General features: G+C 32.2%; 3 protein-coding genes across 13 annotated transcripts; 1 reads left to right on the top strand and 2 right to left on the bottom strand.

The window, feature by feature from the left end:
- Positions 1–2591: 2591 nt before the first annotated feature.
- Positions 2592–12036, bottom strand: LOC106756250. Of its 3 annotated transcripts, none has more exons than XM_014638589.2 (21): positions 11915–12036; positions 11498–11548; positions 11105–11292; positions 10772–10846; positions 10431–10546; positions 9609–9723; positions 9136–9264; positions 8691–8738; positions 8282–8478; positions 7997–8193; positions 7613–7905; positions 7392–7541; positions 6987–7304; positions 6580–6729; positions 6042–6117; positions 5056–5183; positions 4727–4921; positions 3967–4107; positions 3755–3883; positions 3307–3513; positions 2592–2919 (listed from the first exon to the last, which is right to left on the bottom strand). In XM_014638589.2, exons 3-21 carry the CDS (start codon positions 11237–11239, stop codon positions 2758–2760), a joined length of 2961 nt encoding a protein of 986 aa, XP_014494075.1. In that variant the 5' UTR covers positions 11240–11292; positions 11498–11548; positions 11915–12036; the 3' UTR covers positions 2592–2757. The 3 variants fall into 3 exon arrangements, with proteins under 3 accessions (XP_014494075.1, XP_014494076.1, XP_022634105.1); XM_014638590.2 differs by lacking the exon at positions 11915–12036 and adding an exon at positions 11755–11846; XM_022778384.1 differs by lacking the exon at positions 11915–12036 and having other exon boundaries at positions 11498–11741.
- A 1830-nt stretch (positions 12037–13866) lies between these two features.
- Positions 13867–18359, top strand: LOC106755366. Of its 9 annotated transcripts, none has more exons than XM_022778379.1 (11): positions 13872–14153; positions 14290–14361; positions 14478–14550; positions 14622–14713; positions 15090–15151; positions 16201–16264; positions 16411–16468; positions 16567–16653; positions 16992–17085; positions 17707–17809; positions 18026–18359. In XM_022778379.1, the coding sequence occupies exons 1-10, from the start codon at positions 13988–13990 to the stop codon at positions 17797–17799; spliced, it is 861 nt and encodes a 286-aa protein (XP_022634100.1). In that variant the 5' UTR covers positions 13872–13987; the 3' UTR covers positions 17800–17809; positions 18026–18359. The 9 variants fall into 9 exon arrangements, 8 of the variants coding, with proteins under 8 accessions (XP_022634101.1, XP_022634100.1, XP_022634099.1 ...); XM_022778378.1 differs by having other exon boundaries at positions 16408–16468; XM_014637521.2 differs by having other exon boundaries at positions 13876–14153; positions 14290–14365; positions 14662–14713.
- A 306-nt stretch (positions 18360–18665) lies between these two features.
- Positions 18666–19937, bottom strand: LOC106754399 (tetrapyrrole-binding protein, chloroplastic). Its single transcript, XM_014636411.2, has one exon. It carries the CDS (start codon positions 19731–19733, stop codon positions 18930–18932), a length of 804 nt encoding a protein of 267 aa, XP_014491897.1. The 5' UTR covers positions 19734–19937; the 3' UTR covers positions 18666–18929.
- Between the last annotated feature and the right edge of the window lie 1053 nt (positions 19938–20990).

The following is a 20990-nucleotide window of genomic DNA, read 5'->3' as shown; positions in this document are numbered from 1 at the left end:
GATAATATTATTTAATGCAAAAAAAACTATATGAGAAGTATTATTTCAAGATGTAACATTATTCTGAATCAACTTATGTATTATTTAAAATATTATATATATATATTATACCATGAATATTCTTTCATGGTGCAATAGAAAGATACACTAATTCATTCATTACTTATAACTTAGTTTTGTCTGCTGTAAAATAAATTCTTTACATGTATTCTTATATCATTAAAAAAATCAAAAATTAATTAAAATTGACTAATAATTTCTTCTAGATTTCTGACATTTAATTCACTGATTAATTATTACAATATCTACAGTTAAGCATTTGTGTTTAAGTATTTCAAATTGTCTAAATAATACAAAGCTAAAAAAACAGAATTGATTATAATAAGAAGTTATTTGGAATAATTTTCATAAAATAAATTATTTCTTAAAACGATGATTTTTTTCTATAGTAATTAAATATGAACAAAATCTCTTCTTTTTTTTTTAATTTCTAAAAATTTGATTACTAAATTGTTCATCTCAAATTATTTTTAGTTTTAAACAAATGGACCCTTCTTCTATTCTGTATTTTTTATCTTTTTATTTTTCTCTTTAATTTTATAAAATAGTTATTTGCCAAACACACAAGTAACATTAATAGAGGTGATTAGTCTAAATATAGTTTTCTCTTTATTTTTCATAATGAACACATTTATTTACTCAGTTAGAAATTCACTTAATAAGTGGTTTTTTAATAAATCATTGTTGTTCTTAAATGCACACTATGTCACTTAGCTGTTTCTATTAAGTTTATTCTCTCTTTTTTAACTTATTACACTTAATTCAGTATATTTTATAACTATATATATAAACATGTTATTATTTTGTAAATGATTTAAAAAAAGTAAAAGTAGTATATATTAGTTATTAAATTAATATAAAAATTTATAATTTGTATACATGAAATTATTGACGGAATTTTACAGGTATATTTATTTTTGTCAATAAATGTGCATTACTGACGGATGTAAAAGTGTAATTACTGACAGAATTTTTCTTTTAATAATTACCGACGGCCAAATTTCGTTGGTAAATCATTCAGTAATGTATCATGTAGTTACCGACGGATAAAATTTGTCAGTAAATTCTTCAATAATTACTGAAGACTTAAATCCGTCTGTAAATCTTTCGGTAATGCATCTTGTAGTTACTGACGAAAAATTTCATCGATAAGTCCTTCAGTAATTACCAAAGGCCAAAATTCGTCGATAAATCCGTCAGTAAAAAGAGTGACAAAATTCCCACCCATTTTTTCTCTCTCTTTGCGCGGATAAGTCTACATTTTTCTCTCTCACAAATCAATATCTTCATTTTTTTCTTTCCTCTCATCTCAAGAGCACTTCTCACATTCTCTACAACCATTTTTCTCTCTCGTGCAACCATTTTTCCACATTGCCACCGCTGTTGTTGGGGAACGTCACCGTTGTCGTTGGAGAGCGCCACCACTGCCGTTGGAGAGTGTCACAACTGCCATTGGAGAACACCACCGCTACCATGGGAGAACACCACCGCTGCCATGGGAGAACTAATTGGGGATTTTTCCCAATTTTAGGGTTTTTAAAATAATTGGAGAACCTAAGTTTAGTTTTTCATTTTGGTTTTGGAATGAATTGGATTCTTACTTTGGTTTAGGAATGAAAAAAGTTTGATAAAAAAAATTAAAATCTGAGAAAAAAAAGAAGGAAAAAGAGAAAGAAGATGAACCAAATCGAGATATTTACTGACGGAGTTACGTCCGTCGGTAATTCGTCGAAAAAATGCCATTACTGATGAATTTTGGACGTTTCCAATGGATTTAGGCTGTCAGTAATAATGTTTTTTTTATGTGTGTATATATATATATATATATATATATATATAACTATAATAATTTAAAATTTTTTTATAAAAATACAAAATTAAAGATATTATGGATGCTTTATTTTTAAAATAACTTTTACAGTTACAAAATAAATAAAATATCTTAAAAATATGCATCATAAAATAAATACAGTTTTATACATTGTGATAGACAAAAATAAATAAATAGATGCAGGTAAAATTATATGTAAATCATATGAAGACTAAGATTTACTATGAAAACAATTTGATCAATTAGTATGAAAGCAAAGTTAATTGGTCTAAGATTTGCTAACTAAGACTGAGACTTAGAAGTATTAAAAAAAATATTTTTCTAGAATGAGATAATTCATCATGCAATAATGGAAACAGTGATGATAAAACAAAATAACCCCCTTAAAATATTAACAATTATTATGAAAAATTACTAATGCTAAATGTTAGAGTAATTAAAAATCATTAAGCCTATTTAGGACGCAGTATATTAGTTTTTATGAGTTGTATCTATAGAAATACCTAACCCGGTACTTAGGTGTTTAGTGTAGTCTATTAATTTTCACGTAATCTTGTATCAATTTTTTATTATAAATAAAAGATTGTGAAAAGAATCAACTAAGTATTCCAGAAATATATTTTCTGTCTCAAGTACCAACAAAATCATATATTTGGTGGAAGAAACTTGGTACTATGAAGCACATTTTACCCATTTTGGAGACTCGGGATGAAAGACAGTTAAAATAATAGGAAGTTTATTGCTACAAAAAGAATGAAAAAATACCAAATGATTGAGAAAGAGACAATTAAACTAAACAAAAAAGGGGATGATGTTTCCATCTGTGTATAGTTAAAATACATATCTATTATGGCAATCTTGTACACCTAGCATCCAGCAGCTCTCAAGAATTTATCAAAGGGGCTTGCAGGTGGTAGCTTTAAAGAATGTTGCTGTCCAAAATCAAATGAACAGGGACGAACTTGATATTGTGCTTGAAATTGTTCCTGACTGACCAACTTCAGATCACCTTCTGAATAATCCAGTGTCTACGCAATGGCACAGTAACAAATAATAACCCTTTCAATGTTAAGGAACAACTTTATATTTATCTAAACTTTTGGTCGATTATGATGCATCGTGCAATAGTGTCCATTACATAAATTGAAGCAGTAAACAAAATAAATGAACTTTATATATGGTTTAAGCTAGTGAATGATTTTTATTGGTTCTGAGTGACTCTCCTCTTTCCAGATTTTATTTTCTAATGATAGTAATTTGATCATTGCTTAATTCACTGATTACCTAAACTGGCCGACATTGATACTACGACAAGCAATTGACCAGTATGATCATTTGAAAAATAAATTATTCTTTCACTATATACTTTTCTGTTGTTGTAAAATGAAATTTTCATGTTAAGAAAGCATACTAACCTTAATTGGCAAAGGGGAAACTTTCATTTCAATTTCACTTGAAAGAACTATTGCCCTAGTTTCCTGCTGGTGCTTGAAACTGTGAAGAACTGACATCTTCTTTTGTTTTCCTGTTACAAGTGCCTCACACTGGTTCTTCATTTGGTCATAAGGCACAGGAGTTGATGAAATGGGAAAACTAGCCACCTGTCGTGCAGTTTCCAATACCTATCCATACAATGATCCACAAAGTATCTTTCAGAAACATAATTTTCATCCTCCAACAGAAACAAACATTGATTTAAAATACAATCACACAGTGAAGCAACCTGAACAAAATATAAAATAATATCCTTTAACAGAAAGAATCCAGTTTTAATTCTCCAGCTGAAACATCCAAGATGGATTTAAAATATAATCACCTACCCATACAGCTAAAATTAAAAATAAAAACATATCATAATTTTACCGATTGTAAGAGTTCATTAACACTTAGAATGTCTGGGTTATTGCTAGAGAGTGATGATTTACGATCTGACTGACTTCCACTAGGTTCAGGCCGGGCCTCTTCATCCATCAAAGCTGCCGGAGCCACAATCTGAAAACAACATGTTATAGTACTGAGACAGAAAAAAGCTTCTGAAACCACTTAAATGAAAATACAATTTTGAGGAATTTTACCTCATCAAAATCTGGGAACTCAATCTGAGCAAGTGGAGAAGACTGTACTGGTGTCTCCATAAACAAAGGAGGTCCCAGTGGATAGGCATCATCAGGGGAAAACCCTTGTACAAGTTGTTTTTTTATGGTCGACAACTCATCCTGGTTAAAATGGAAAAGTCATATTATTTACACTTATCCACTACTGAAGTTTTCCTTGGCAAGCAACTCAACTGCAGCTATTTTTGTATGACATGCTACATACATAATATAATATTTGCAAGTATCTTTTATACATAAGAAAAACATTGGTTTGAGTGATAGTTTTTAGAATACATGCAAGAGCATTAACAGCTGTGAGTATAACTTCATAAGTAGAAAAATGAATCAAGCACAACCAATTAGCCATTTATAATAATTATTTCAAAATAGCAAATCAAATCATGATTCATCAAACCAACTAAACCCGATGCACACACTTTTCGATCTGAGAAATTATGTAGCTCATTTCCTGATGATGGCTTATGTAACTAATTGGAAGTTTGTAATTTCTAATAACAAGCAGAAAGTAAGTCGTTATCTATCCTTAAACTAGAAGTGCAGTATTTGGTAAAAAGCTTGAGCAAAACATTTTCACCATTTAATCCAACAACTATGCTGTGATTTCTGTTTGATATGTTTAACAAATGGAAAACTGAAATAAAGTGGTGTCTACTTCATCCTCCTAAACCTGGCTACTTCCCAACCATGAATCTAAGCAATTGAAATAAATTCATATTACCTCTGATAATTCTGAAAATTTAGTCAGGAAGAATGATATTACAGTCTCTTTCAATTCCTTATCATCCAATTTAATTGCTGACAGTGTCTTCATAGCTGAAACATCATCTTCCTGAGATCCATAAACTATCTTCTCTGATTCTGTATAAACAGCACACAGCTTGACATCATCCACCAACTGAAGGAAAGGATCTACCTGTGGGTTTAAAACACTAATTAATTTACCTTATTATTATTCAAAACAAACAAGTAGTAAAATTCAATTTTGAAAAGCAAGCTGAATAATGAGGTCATGCAATGGGGAACAAGTGATTAGGGGAAGAAACTTACAGTTAAATTTGTCAAGGATGCTTTAACTTTTGGAATTAGCTCAGGGAAATTCCCTGCCCTGGCTGAGAATATAAGCATGTATGATGCTAAAGTGAAAAGAGACCTCCTGCGAGATGGTTGCAAACCTCCTTTGAAATGCATGTAGACAACAAGCATGTCAGAAAATTCCAGCATAAAACCATCATCTTATATTTAGTCAATAAAAAAAATTATGGCATTCATAGTCATAGAAAGTGGATTTATTCCTAACTCAATCTTATAAAATCGGTTTGTAAGGTAAAGTTTTTACCCACATACATATCCTAATTTGAACATATCACTAATTGATGTAGGATCTTCAACACACATACCCTAGGTGACACAGTAGATCCAACTAATATTTTTAGGATAGACTCTAATATTACCTTACAAAGTAGATTTTAAGACTGACTCAATCTTAAATTGACTTAAAATGTGAGATTTGCACTCACTCAAGGCTTTGGCCCAACAATGGATCTAAGATAGGATAAGATACCAACTATTTTGAAAGCAAAGATATGATACTATCTTGGAATTTCTGTTTAGGGTCTAATTCAGCTCACAAAACCAACTTGTAAAGTGAAAACTCTACACCTCTTATAAGCAATATTTAGGTCATATCACCATGCAATGAGAAATAAACAACCCCCCACCCCATGCAGCCCAAAGTGGCTGCAATTAAGGCGACTTTCCAAACTGCACCTTAAGAAGTTGAGGCAAGTGGTGTATGAAAGTAAGCTATAGGTTTGGATACTATACTAGATTTAATCTTAAAAATAACTGAAATTAAGTTCTTCAACAGGTATTTAAATTGCACCACCAATAATTGAGGCACCTAATCTGTCTTTCCATCATTAGACAATTTGTATTTGTTCCAGATCAAATTGGATATAGTAATAATTGTGTAAAGAAGGCAGCTCGTCAAGATAAGATAAAAAAAATCAATTATATGTTCAAGTTCAACTGACCTTCACGATCCAAAGAGAGGCTCATTATGGAAAATGCCAGTTGGAAACATCTTACTAAAGCCATGTAACTGGATGTCTGTTGAAAGTAATTCACATCATCACCATGAATTTAGACAAATTAATTAGTTAATTAAATTATTCGGTTCATATGTTATTGGATTAATAAAAGAAATTAACAAAAACATGGTGTTTCTTTTTTTCATTTCGAGAAGAGATTAAAACAGTTAAAATGCTGGTCACTACCACTAAATATAGTTAATTTCACACCAAATTGAAATACCCATTGACAGCAGTTCTTGACTCAGGTAATGAGGTAATAGTGTGAGAATATTAATTAGGCTGCTTTATAAAAATATAAGATTAAGATATAAAAGTAGAAGTGACCCGAGCAACAGTCAACTGATTATTGACAATGTACACTGTTATAAATAATTAACAGTTAAAGAAAATGAAAAAAAAAACATTAGTGTATTGCATTTAGTGACATTAAATATAAAAAAACCATTATCTTTACATTTTAGTATTTTACCAATCTCACCTTTGAACGAGTGAACAATAAAGCAATGCTATAAGTGTGAGCCATTGCCTCAAAATTTGCAGGGCCGCCATCCATAGAGGTTGCCTGAATCCAGATTGAAGAAAGCAAGAGACTCACTTGGTGACTGCTTAACCGAAAAGAGCTTAGCTCCTGAAAATTTTAGTTAAATCATGCAATATTTCATTAGCAGCAAATAGAAATACCTTGGTCCTCTCCACTATTTTAGAAAAAATAAAAATATATAATCTAAACTAACTGAATAACTTCCTATGACAACTAATATAATTGGAATTAATAAAGCTTGTATGAAGTGCAAACCAAGAAGATGAGGCACTACCAGCATCATTTCTTACATGTCTACTAAATCGATTAATAAAGATGAAAAGAATAAACAAAAATTCCCATACATTTTTTCCATCCATTAGAGCCCCAGGAAATATGTGAACATGGTATGGACGAATTGCATATTTCTCACTCACACCAACTACTGCCTTTCCTTCCGCTTGTTTCCCATTCATATACTCTGCTCCTAAAAGATTTTCATGCTGAATGGAGAAGCTTTCGCTTGATACCTTCTCAGACATCTTTGTTATTTGGTCTAACTGAGGAGAAAATGGTGATGGAATAAGCACTACAGAAAAGATGCGATGAGCTCCAACTCGGGTTTCATGATCAGAGTGAGCCATGGCCAGGAGCAATTGATGAAACAAAGCATCAGGGAAAGCCTGAAAAGACAAAAAAAAAATAGTACAGATTTACTGTGAAGCACATTGAAAAGTCCATTTCCAGTCAAAGTAACTAAGAATACTTGCCTTCTTGTAATATGATACATTAGGGATGGACGTGATTAGCTTTGCAGTTTGATAAACAGCAGAAATTGTCGTTCTTGCAATGGTAGTTGTAGTTGAGATATTCTCTAACACCACAGCCATCAAATCAAGAATGGGTCCTATATCCCCAACCTGCCATTCTCAAAGTGTTATAACAGAAGCAGCATAAAGTTAAAAAAAAAGGAAAAAAATGCTGTGCATACCTTGTTGGAAAGATGCAATATACACATTTCCAAGGAAAATTGAAGTTCAGTATTCAACTTAAACCCATCATTTCCAAAGCTGGAAGCTTCGGCTGAATTTTGCAGAGTCTTCCTTAAATGTTTAATTAGTTCAGATATTGCACCAAGTATTGCAACCGAAGCCTGTTGCTTCACATTTTGTGCAAGTTTTGTTGTTGTGTTAATAATATTAATTTGAAGGATCGGCTGCTTAGCAACATTTTTATGATCCAAGTGCTTGACCAAAACGGACAACAGAAGGCAGGAATTATCTCCTAGTGTTGAAAAAGAGATAATCAATATACTGAAATAAGCGACAAAATCTTTTTTTATAAAAAATCACATCACTTAGTATTGCAGGGCTACCTGATTCTGCTAAAAGAGATTGTAAGTAAATCAAAACATGAGCAGCAACTCCTTTTTCAGAAGACCATTGATTTTCAGAATCAAAATAATGAAAAAGAGGTTCAAGAACACGCCGTAAAGTTGTAGCTTCTTTTGCTAATTTGACCATATTATACAAGCAGACCTTTGACCAGTATGTAGGATCTTTAGCAGTATCCCTGTAAAATGTGTAAGACATAAGGGCTTTGGAACCATAACTGTTGGCTTCATAATAAATGGTGGGAAGAAGAGTAAGGTATGACATACAACACAATGTTCATCTCATTTCCAGTCACAGCTTTCAGAAACAAAGGATCCTTCTTAGTGATATCTGTTAAAGGGTCTTCTACTTTAGGAAATCCCTGTACTATAGGGTCCAGTGACTCAGAATTCAGCTTATCTTCCATGGAAGATTTGGAGTTAGATTGGAGACTCGTGTAATTCTCCAAAGTCACTGATATAATCTATTTCAAAACCGAGCCACCCAACCAAGTAAAAGAAAATAATTAGGTAGGCAAAACTTTAAATACACAAATTTAGGTTCAAAATTAGGAAAAATAAATAAAATAAAAACATAGCAAATCAAACTTCAAAGAAATGCATCCCTTTCTTATACATCTGTTCTTGTACTATTGAACAAAAATTGAAAGAGTAAAAGTAAGGATGTAGTACTCACTTCATCTGAAACCATGGAAAGATGTGAGTGCTCACCCATGAAACGCACCTAGCCAAAGAAAAAGGACAGAAAACAACATGTATCAACAATAGAATGTACAAGTGACCTACAAGGCAATTGATAAGCGATACTATTGCAGGAATGACATAACCACTAACTAGTTCAAACTATTTAAATCTCACTCTTACAGTCATTTACAAAGCCAATCATTATCTACAGCTAAATAACCACATAACATGATCCTGATCACTAAAACTGCTAAGGACCATATTACATTCTATTCATAAGCAAAGAGTTTATATTCATAAAAGATAGTTATGGGGTTACTTATGTATATTCAATCAAAAATGAAAAGAGAAGCCCTGAATGCCATTTATGTCAAATTACAGGAATGAATGAGCAATTTCCAAGAGACATAACCAATGAACCAGAGAAAGTAAGGTACCATATAGGACAGAGCTTGTAGTCCAGCTGAACGTAGACGCAAAGCTCGTTCATCTTCCCCTACTTCTTGAGCCAATTGACATAGCTTAGGAATAAAACCCTCTAAGTTGAACATGTATGTACCATCTGTCTATTTTAACTTAAAAAAGTCAGGATAGCAAAAATTCACGCCTTTCAAAAAAAATGTGAAAAGAAAAAAGACTAAGCTAGGTCTGAAAAATGCAATATATAGCAAGTAGCCAGACTGAAAATGCAGTTATCCACAATAAGCCCCACAAGGGGAACTGTGATTTTTGAGCTCCAGCGGTATCCATTTTCACTGGCTTCCTGAACTTTCACCCAGAGAAAAGATACTTAAATTTAAGCAAAGAATTCAAAGGGATGTCAGATATCTCTAACTATGCACCATCCAGATAAGTCAATCCCACAGGGATATTAATTCCATCAGGTCAGAAAGGTTTCATAACTAAATACCTGGCAATCTAGAAAATCAAAAAGAACGTTGCAGCCTAAGATCCTGATTTCATCTGCTCGGGTTTGTTCTAGAAGAGTTCGAATAATCTCTAACAAACTACCAGCAAAAAGAGGCCTGCAAAATTAGGAATTGTCATTTGAATACCACCTTATATTTCAAATTAAAAGAAGAGGCAATAGCAATCAGCCAATAGATAGCATAGGAACCACAACTTCATTGAATAAGAAAAACTATTACACGGTTTTATATTACCTCAAATTGTAAAATCACCAATGTTATATGAGAAAAAAGGTTTGAAACGAGATCATGTTTTACATCCTTTTCTTGTTCACAAACTTTAGGGTATTCAGATCACTGCACAGTCATTGTAAATAATGATAAAAAAGGAAATTGCATAGTAAACATTTCATTATTCAGTGAATTAAGATTGATGTAGTTGAAAGAGTGGGTCATGCTAACAAGTGCCATGAGGGCACTGGTTAAAGAGCATTAAATACAGCTAATGAAATGCTTTTAGTTACTTAAATAAATTATTTAATAACTTGTGTGTTTCTGGTACACTAATACATCGTTTTCCAATAAAAAAAAATTATAATCTTTGTTTACATGCGTCCCTTAAGCCACTAGTTTACATTTATCTAAAAGAAATTATTATCATTGAAGTATCAGTTAGGAAGCATATAGAATTTATAAAATCAATGACTGGAACTTTCAATATGTAATTTCATGTGCAAATTTTTGTTCTGGCAAACTACAACTACTATTCATCAAAAGTGAATTTGTGAGATTGATGACAATCTATATCCTGTTAGCAAACTTACATCTGTTCCTTACATGACGATAAGAATTTCTTGTATATGAACAAGACAACTTTCACTGAGCCAAAGGTTTCATAACGCAAATCCTTATAACATATTTGCTCCAAGTAATCAGTAATCTGCAAGTTTAAATTCATTAAAAAATTGAAGCCAATGGCATTTTGTCCAGCACTAAAGATAACTTCAGACATAAAATAGTTTTCATCATATTAATCAAATCAAATAGTTTCTCAAGAGAATCATTACTATCTAAATTCTATCCATTTAGTCGTAATTTGTCTTGATTACACAACGAAATTGAACTACAGGTGCCAGAAAATAAAGACTTTTGAGGATGGCTTTACCTTGGGAATTCTCAGTGGGTTTTTGGAAGCATAGTCACACAGTTTTCCAATTTTTCTGTCATTAAGTTCAGCCTCCTGCCAAGCACGGTATCTATCATGCATAAGATGATGGGTACATAGGGGAAAGAAAAATCACCGAGAGGGGCTCCAAAGCAATCAAAATATTTAAATAATATATGATATTTACTAGAATAGAAAAATTGTCATGAAGAATCTTGATACTGAAAATTCCTATTCAGAGGTCACACTAGACTAGTCACTTAGAGTGGAAACGGTAACAAACAAATCTTGATATCTTAAATGAAATAGCATAACATGAGCTGAAAATGTCACCTGATTGCGTGGGAAAATATCGGCTAGCAACTTCTTGTACCGTTTCACCGGTTGTCTAGAGCTCGCCCGCAGAGAAGGACAGACGCAACATAGGTTGCCACAGACGGGCACAACCCGCCTGGACATAACTCCCATTTTGCTATGCACCCAGAAGAATCTCCACAATATCAATCAATCCACTCTGGAAACTGCCTCCACAATTCACATTCCAATAACAACAACACAAATTAACCAACTGTTTATCTAACCGTTCTTCATCAAGGCTCACCACTACAACTTAACTAAAACTCAGTCAACTCCATACCGCAAAAATAACAAATTTAGGCCAAAAAAAGCAAAAACAAAATAACGGATTGAAAAGTAGAAACCAAACAACAACCTACATTGACTTACCCAAAACTCAAACGGTTGCAAAATCAAAGGTCCCCGGATTCTGGTCACGATCTGGATTGAACTCCAACACAAAAATTTCAGAAAATTACTGAGATTAAAGCTCAGAAAGCTGTAGCTCACGAGTTTCTCAGATTCAATTGAACATCAAATTTGAAGAAATTAAACAAAGAAACAGCAAAATAAAATAAATAAAAGCAATGTTCTTCTTCTTCTAAAAATAATGGCAATGGGGACAGAGGATGGAACACTCCACCGACATTTTCGTTGTTTTCAGTTGGAAATTATAAATGCTTTAGGAAAACAACGCTTTCATTCCAGCATCAACATGTACTTGCCTACTGTCTAGTTAAAGCATGAAATGAAACAGATAATAAAAATTTAATTAATAATTGATAGAAAATGGAAGGGATACGTCACCATTGGCGTGGTTGGGAAGTTGACTGCACGATGACCACTCTGTTGCGCTTCATCATCATCGTTTACGCGTAAATCATTCAACGCCGTCGCTCTGTATATAAAAACAAGTTTCTTAAATCTTTCTTTTGTATGAAAAGAGAAAATGATTAATTAAGTCTCAAGTTAACCAAATTACATTATTTTTATTTTTATTGATGTTAGAAATTTAAAAACATAATGGAGTTAATATATATTTTATTAATTTAATTGAAACCATATTGAATAACTTCATCAATGATTATTGCAGAGGTCTCGTGACAAATGGCATAAAAGAAATATGAAAATATAATAATATTCATTATTTAATATGTTTTCAATTTAAACAGTCAACTTATTTTTTGTTATTTTATATTTCTTAAGACATAGATATAAATAAAAAATAAAAAATAATATAAAAATCATGTTATTTAATTAAAAAAGTTAAACAACAAATATTTAATTAAAATGTAAATCATTTAAATTTTTAATAAATTAACAAAATTTAATTAAAATTCAAGACAAAATTCATCAATATAAATCTGTGGAGATGTTTTACTAAAATATAGGTATTAAAGATGTATTTTTATAATATTATCATTAATTTTTGTAATAATTTTATCTAGAGGCTTAAAAAATAACTTTTTAATCAGGTGTACATCCAATTTATACCAACCACACAGCAGCATGTCCATTAAATTCGTAAATAATTAAAAAAAAAAACAAATGAGTTAATTATTCAATTTGTCATTAACTTGATAAGCTAATAAATCGAGAAAGTAATACCTATATGATAAAACAACTATGACTTATAAACCTTTTCAATAAAACTAAATCAACCTAGATTTTTATGATAATATAAACATTGTTTTGGTTGAATTAATCTCTCTTTTCTTTCTTTACTCTTTTTCGATCATTCAATTCTTTTTATATCCTAATAAAAATAATAATTTTTTTTATAAAATATATCAAATTTAAACATTGAAGTGTTTTTGTGAGTCAACAATCATAATAAATTACATTAGAATTAGACAATGAGAAAATAGCAGAATAAGAAAAGACGACCAATCTCAAATAAATTCAACAGAAACAAATATAAATAAAAAATATCATAATAATTTTTTATAAATAATTATAAGTGTAAAAATTTTATATTAAATATAAATAAGAAAATTGATGTAAGTTCTTTAGTCACGATGTAAGAAAGAATAACATAAAGACATAATTTTAGTACATTGTATATTAATAATCTTCAATATAATAATGAAAATGGTAAAAAATTAAAATAAAAACAACTGTAAAAATCAATTCACATGAAAAAAAAGCACTATAAAAAGTAAAGATGGTAAAAGAATGTGTAAAATAAAATTATAAGATTAATATATGTTAATAATGATTGCAAGCACCGAAAAAAGTTCAACGTACCAAATTGGATTGGATTTTGAAAAAGGAATGTTCTTTTTCTTTTTTTTTTCCCTTTATCTTTGTTGACTTCATCTTACATTTTAGCCTGTAAGCCATATATATCTATGCTGTCTCTCATGTTAACTTTTCCTTTTTTCTAAAAGTTTAAGTCTTTTTATATTTCTAAATATCATTAAAGAAAAACATTATTTTCTTATTCTTATTCATTATCCGTATCTTGAAATAGTGATTTTATATACGGGATTTTTCACTTGTACTTAGATTTCTAGTAAATTTTAAATATATTTTTATATACACATTGCCTCACACAATATCCAGTATACATCACATTAATTTTACCAAAGGCTTATCCATAAATATAAAAAATCAGAAAGCACTAAAATTTATAATTCTACATTATTTTCTACTACTGTACATTATTATTATTATTATTATAATTGTGGTTAAAATTTCTTTGGGCTTACAGATAGGCTGGGCCCATTCCAACTTACCCAAAACGATACCCAGGAAGTGTTGGGCCGGGCACGAACGGTGCGAAAGAGACAGCGAACAGAACAATCAAAATCTGGTACAGAATCTGGGATTGATCGAGGTCAAAGGTGGGAAATTAATTGAAACTCACATGATTCCGTGATGGAAGTGTGTGCATCATCATCATCGAGGAGGATTTATTTGCTTATTCTGTTTATCTTTAACTTTTCACCAACGATCACTGCAATTAGGAAGGATGTTAGCTTTCAAACCCTCCATCCCTGCAAAACCACCGTTCAAGGCAGATACCTCCTTTCAGATGAAAACGGTTGGTCAACAAATTTTTCTAGTTTTAGTTTTCTTAATTCACTTATGATATTATTAGCTTTATTGCATTCTACACTATTTACTGTCAATGTTATACTTTTGATTGGTATTGATTTACTTTGATTAGTATTTGGTAGGTTATGTGTGTAATGCTGTGTCTGTTAATTCACGCTCTCGTTGCTGCCCTCCGAAGGGGGAGAAATTTTCTTGTCAGTGAGTTTTTCTGTTTCCAAACTCTTACTTGCATTTGAAGGTAACAACTGAACATACAAACACGAACTATGTTGTTGCCATCTTACGTTGTGACTTTTGTTTCTATTTGCAGTGAATGCAATCTTCTTTCACAATGCTGCAACTCTTATGAATATTGTGTTTCCTGCTGCCTCAATCCTGCTCTGGTAACCCCTTATGAGATATTTCACTTTATTCTCTCTTTCCCCTTTCTGGGGCATCATCTAATTGAACAAAGTTTGGGTCTTTGCATTTTTTTTCTCAACTTAATCGAGCAGACGAGTAAGGAACAAGTGCTGAAGATGAAGGTTGCTAAGCCTGCTACTGCAAGTATGTTTCTTTCTATCTTTTTACATTCCTATTTTGTTTGGTCGTTGTGTAAATTGTGTTTAGGGCTTTTGATTAACTTGTCTAGACGTATGACCTATTTCATACACGTTTGCCCTGATGACCAGTATGCTTTTAGATATATGACTGATTTCGCATGTATTTTCCTTCATGACCTACATGTTTCTGATGAATTTTGTTGCATGTATAATTTTAGTAAGAAACATAAACAGTGAGATTCTCATCTTTCTCTTTCCTCTCCTGATTTGGCTTGGTTTTCCCTCTGCTAACTGGTTCTTAAATGACCCAAAGTTTCTTATGCGTGTTGGTAAATCCCAAATTTATTTATTCTGACAGACGTCATTTTATTTTTTGGCAGGAACTTATACAAGTGTTTTTGACTACTGTGCTGGGAGATGCCGTCATAGTTCCGAGAGTGTGGTGAGTATACTCCTGGATTCCTGTTATATTGTCGTTCTTGAAGTTTTAACTTACTTTGAGAAACTATTTATACGGTTATGCCTTTAATGTACAAGGTTGCTCATTCTATTAAAAAGGAAGCCCTTTTCATGTCAACTAATTTTTGTCAGACTTGATTTAGAAGTTTTTCACATTAGTTTATTTCTAGGCATTTATGATAAAGCTGAGTGTGCTCCCATACGCTTTTACATCAGTATTGGCATAACAATTTATTTGGATCATGGTTTTGGTTCTCCAACTTTGTTCATTGTTTTCTCTCAATTACAATAGTAAATGTCCCTGATCCCTTTTAGTCTGTTATGTCAGGTTTACCTGGTATAATGATTTTCATTAGACAGGCTAAAATGGAGCCCAGTACTAATTGCTATTTCATACACATTCAAGGCTATATAGGACCTCATCTCTAGATTTTAAATTTTAGGTGTATGAAGAGCAAAATATCACCATGGGCAGGCGTCTTGTCTTTTTACACGGGTCTAATAGAAGAATGTATATATCTTGGTGTCTAATATCTTTATATTTCCAAGCTGTTTAATATTTACAAGTTACAGTCGATGTTGTCAAAAACACTATTTAACTAAACATAATAGCATGGGAGCAATTAATATTGAAAATTCTAACTTTTAAACTAAGCTAAAAACGTGACTGAATACTATTACAGTAGGCTCCACAGATAAGTTGTCATGTAGTTTGGTCAAAGAGAACAAAATATTGTCAGGTTCATAAACCAAACCCAATGCATTCTGCGAACATAGGAAACTCAAGTATGCCAAAAAATCTACCAAGTGCATTGAGGTCAAGACTACATGTAACTTTGAATTGAGTATACTGTCTTTGTCAGTATACTCAACTCATACAAGTTTGACAAAAAAATTGCATGTGGGTTAGTTTATTTTTTTTTTTTTTAGCTTAAGATCTAAATTTCATTAGGGTCCAAGTGTTAACTCAAGAGCTTGAAAAACTATTTACAATGAGTTGCTAATGTTTCTATCTCTTGTGTAATGTTTCAGGTCCATGAAAATGCTTACATTAGTGACTTCCACCACTGTTTTTCTCTGCCATCGAATTCTTCATGTAAGTCTGCAGAGGAAACCATCATGTTAGTTAATGGCCAGCAATTATGTTAAGTTCTTAATCATATTTTGTTACTAATACTTTATGATTTTATTCCATATATCCCTATTTAGATGAAATCTGTTCCTTTTCATGCATTGAAGCAGGGAAAAATAGTACTCTCATAGAAGCCAGACTGAATGGCATCAATGTTGTTGTTGGGAGGTCAGTAATTACGAAATTTCTTCTTTTCTTAGTAAGGCTGACATTTATAATTTTTTGCTGTAGCATTGCAGTTGAACCTATTATCACTTGTTTGACAGGCAAGGTGAATCATGTAATTCTGTTTGCAAATCAAGAGGACAATTATGCGTCCCGAATAAACTTGCGGTGCTTAATAATTGTGACATGTAAGTGATGCACTGAGAATGTGTTCTAAACTATTTTGTGTGTATATGGATGATAATGTATTTCAGTGGTACTGTTAACTCTTTAATTGATCCTCACTGTGCACAAGATGTCTAATTTTATTAATTTGCATGATTTTCATCACATATTTAGCTTTCTGGACTTTGTCTTTTTCACTCCACGTTTTTTGTTGCTTTGATGCAAACTTACTTACCAAGTTGCCATGATGTTTTGTACAAAAGCAATATTTAGTGAGGAGGAATATCATGCACGCATGCTGATAATTATTTCTTTCTTTTGATGTTCTGATCTTATCAATTGTTCACGAGTATGTTGGCAGTATTCAAAAATATATGAGCTGCAAGGGGTCTTGCTTGTCAAGTGTTGGATCAGATCAACCAGCTGAAGTTGTTTATGATGCCCCAATGCATCTGGTAATGGTTATGATTTAATAAATACAAACATTCTAGATTGCAGAAGCTGATAAATAGTGGTTAGCTAATTGGTAGTTTTTGTTTCCTTTATAATTTGGATTGGATAATAGGTGTCTTAATACCTTACTGGTTTGTAGTTACTAATACTGGGTCCTTTGAAACTGGAATTTCGTTTGAAGTGGCTTGTATTTGTTTTAATGTGTGCACCCTCACAGAACCATTAGTTGGTGGCTTTAATTTCAAAACTCCATGTTGAAGGTGGTCGGTGATCATTCATAAGCGTTGAGAATCCTTCTGGCGACTTGTACCCTTTTTCTTTTCTCTTCAGATGCCACCATAGTAATTTGGTGGAAAATCTTTGAATATTAGATGGACTCCACATTTCCGCAGCTTATATTAAATAATATTCCTGCTTGATATGCAGTAATCTTACAATGTACCTACATGATCTTTCTTTGAATTGTTCATCCATGGAAATTAGAGCATCTGGACCTTAAAATTTTGGTATATGGAAATATGAGCATGCTAATTAAACGAATGGAGTGTGGATGGTTGAAATATTCAGTTAATTCATGGGAAAAGAAGTTTCAGGACATTGATATTTTATTTGTGTCTTTTCAGAATCCAGGATCCTGTTTGTACACTGAAACAGTGTCTATGCTTTCTTGTGATGGTTTACATCAGCACACAAGGAGACTGTGCCCCTGTGCATAGTGTTAGCTGGGTAAGTCTTGCTCTAAATTATGTATACGTTATGTCAAACAGTAAAGTACCTTTCTTTATCGGTTTTCTATGGAAAGGATAAAAATTTCCTCGGAACTAAAGTCAAGTTTGACACTCTCTTCTGTAATGCTGACCTGGTTGGCTAATTTTGTTGGTGTGGAAAAGTGTCTAATTTTCATGTTACAAAGCAAACTTTTTTTTTTTTTGTGACATATAGGGTACTGGGCTTCATAGCACTGAAAATTTTGGTTTGGAAGGAGGCAACTCTTGATTTAATGTCACTGACCAAGGAGGCAACTCGTGTACCTCATCAACCCTTTGGAAATTGTGTACCATTCATCTGAGCTTATGTTGTAAAAATTAGCTCTTTATTATTCCTTTCAAAATTTTGAAAGAACTATACTTTGTACAGGCTACTTTCCTCTCCTTGAATGGATTATCCAGAGAGGAAATGAGATGACAAAATGTTGTAGTATAAAATTGGTATGTACGGTGAATGTAAAACTTTTTACATGATCAACTAATTATAAATACTGTTTTATGTTTTTAAAGTTAAAATGTCAACTGATGTATCATAAATTGTTGTTAGATAAGTGTGAAATACTTTTTACATCTACAATGAATCTTAACATAGACTAATTTTTATTCTTTTTCTGAGTGATTGGGCTCATGGAACAAACAATATAGGCTAAATTTTTAAATAAGAATAAAGCTATTTTCCAATTGGTGAATAATTCATCTCACACAGTAGTATTCCACGCAATCACATAATTTTTTATCTGTGATTTTTACCATCATAACAATAACAAGAAATATTTAAAGCTGTGCGGAAGCACCAATCTTGCTGAAAACTCGAGTAACAACAACGTTAGCAATTGTTGTCATATTTTCGAGTGTAACAGTGAATGCCACACAACCAAACAAATGAACCTTCGGTTCAAGAGTTTGTAAAACGCGGTTAGCCCAATTACAAAGGCAGAATCTTTATCTTTAAAGACTGACATGATGGAAAATGAAGAAGCGAAACAAGAGAAGAAAAAACAGTGAAGTATCATCCATCTGCACTGGTTGATAAATTAATAATTACTATAAGTCCAAATTAAAGTACATCCTGTGTGCACTCAGAAGCTATAATCCGGTTTAAAGACCCTCTTAGACAATGTCTTCGGAGATGAACTATTATCCTTTGATCCTGCGAGTGCCCCCTTGTCCCTGTTCTCAGCATCATCTTTTCCATCACGTTCTTTGTCAGTATTAACAAAAGCAGGGTGGTTGAGAACGTTATTGAGTAACTGTGTCCCTCTGAGAGCGTTTGTGAGAGGCAAGTGTCCCTCTGGGGTGTCCTCATTGAGCTCCCAGATGAACTCAGAAGGGAAAGACCTGTAGTTGTACTGCTCCATCTCAGTATCAAGCTTCTTCATCCACCCCACTTTGATGAAGAACTTGGTGAAGTCCCCATTGGCCTTCTCCAGTATCTTTTTCTGCACACTGTACCCGAATTTGTTTCCACTGTGCTCCCTCCAAAGGGTGTCAATGGTCAAGAGGTCGCTCCCGGATATAAACTGCACCTCAGAGAAGAAGACATAGCCGCGCTTCTGAGCTGGTTCTCCAGCAAGCACGATGAGGAGACGGCGGGTCTCTTCATCAGCTAGCTGGAAGTTTTGGGAGGAGAGGTGGTGGCGGAGGAGGTCAAAGGAGGGGCTGGTTTGGGAGGTGGAGGAGGATGAAGAGGGTGTGGTTTGGGAGAGGGAAAAGAAAGTGATATGAGAGTTAGTAGAAAGAGTGTGGTGGGAGAGAGTTAAGGTTGGTGTGGAGGGTTTGAGGAAGAGTGATGTGGGGGGAGGAGTTTCTGAAGGGTTGTTGTTGTGGTGGCGTTTGAGGAGGGAATGGTGGTGGATGGAGTAATGGAGAGAATTTGTGGCCATTTTTGTCTGAGGGTTGAAGAGAAGTGTTTGTGTTTTTGTGTATGTGTTTGATGTGATTTGAAGGAGTTTTGTTGATGCAGGTTTGGGTTAGAAGGAAGGGATAAGGAATGTGTGGGGTGGGACTGTGATGAGTTAATCAAAAGCAATATAATACAAGTTTTTCATTGGCTGAATCAGGGTGAGGCTTTATCACACTCTCTGTCTTTCCCTCTCAGCACAATTACTTCCCTTTAGCCCTTCAAATTCACTTCTTTTCTTTCCTTACAAACCACTTATATCATATGTGGCACACTACACTCCTTTTCTTTTCTCACAAACAACAAAACAAGAAAAGACTATGCTACTTTTCTGGATATTTCCATGTTTGCTAATTTTAGTTTGCTTTTGTACATTTCAGAAAGAAAATATACCAAAAATAAAAGCAATAATATCATAACACATTTTTACATTTATTTGACACATAATACAAAGATAAAATAGTTCAAAAAATGTAAAATTTTTATAGTTTTTCAAGAAAGAAGAGAGTAAGAAGTAAGGATAGTGTCAAATGAATATAAAAAATTTAGGTGTGTCAAATAATCATTTCTCTTAACAAAATTTAATGATAAAATTATTTTACAACATGACATTTGTGTGTCAAAAAAATATTTTTTGACACACTTCATTTTTTTACATTTATTTGACACAACTTTACTTATTTTTTATTTTCTTTTTTTTTAAAAAAATACAAAATTTTACACTTTAAAATCATTTTACTCTTGTTTCTGTGTGAAATTAATATAAAAATGTATCATGATACTATTATTAATATCACTATTACTCTTTCTATATTAGAATGCATAAACAAATGCATAAATTGTGAAAAAAAAAAATATATAAGGATTGAATGTGTTTTTAACTTTAAAATTTACACACAAAATTGGAATTTGTCTGTAATTGTTTTTGATTTTTAAACTTTAAAAATAAAATAATATAATAATTTTTAATTAATTATGTTATTTTTTTATTATAATGTTTAAATAATTTAAATAATTCGATAAATTAAAGAATTCAATATAATTAAATTGAAAAGATATATTTATTTATTTTTAAATTTTGGAAACTAAAATGTATGAGTAAAAATAAATTTTAATTTTGTGACAAATTTCAAGATGTTTGTTTGGCTCTCTGCAGACCACGCATTTGATTTTTATGCGCAACACTGTTGTTGGTCGGTTATATATTATTGCTGGGATACGTTCTTTAAGATATTGGTCT

This window comes from Vigna radiata, chromosome 2 (genome assembly GCF_000741045.1).
Source record: "Vigna radiata var. radiata cultivar VC1973A chromosome 2, Vradiata_ver6, whole genome shotgun sequence".
Lineage (NCBI taxonomy): Eukaryota > Viridiplantae > Streptophyta > Magnoliopsida > Fabales > Fabaceae > Vigna > Vigna radiata.
The sequence above is the reverse complement of the archived record's forward strand: the minus strand, read 5'-3'. Positions and strand labels throughout refer to the sequence as shown.

Excerpts from the sequence above, each read along its gene's own strand:
- LOC106756250 (XM_014638589.2), bottom strand. The coding sequence starts at position 11,239 with ATGGGAGTTATGTCCAGGCGGGTTGTGCCCGTCTGTGGCAACCTATGT. Across the intron at positions 8,739-9,135 it reads TACAAGCTCTGTCCTATATG|GTGCGTTTCATGGGTGAGCA; the intron begins GTACCTTACTTT and ends TTCTTTGGCTAG. Across the intron at positions 7,542-7,612 it reads TATTGCATCTTTCCAACAAG|GTTGGGGATATAGGACCCAT; the intron begins GTATGCACAGCA and ends TGAGAATGGCAG.
- LOC106755366 (XM_022778378.1), top strand. The coding sequence starts at position 13,988 with ATGGAAGTGTGTGCATCATCATCATCGAGGAGGATTTATTTGCTTATT. Across the intron at positions 16,469-16,566 it reads ATCAATGTTGTTGTTGGGAG|GCAAGGTGAATCATGTAATT; the intron begins GTCAGTAATTAC and ends CTTGTTTGACAG. Across the intron at positions 16,654-16,991 it reads GTGCTTAATAATTGTGACAT|TATTCAAAAATATATGAGCT; the intron begins GTAAGTGATGCA and ends GTATGTTGGCAG.
- LOC106754399 (XM_014636411.2), bottom strand. The coding sequence starts at position 19,733 with ATGGCCACAAATTCTCTCCATTACTCCATCCACCACCATTCCCTCCTC.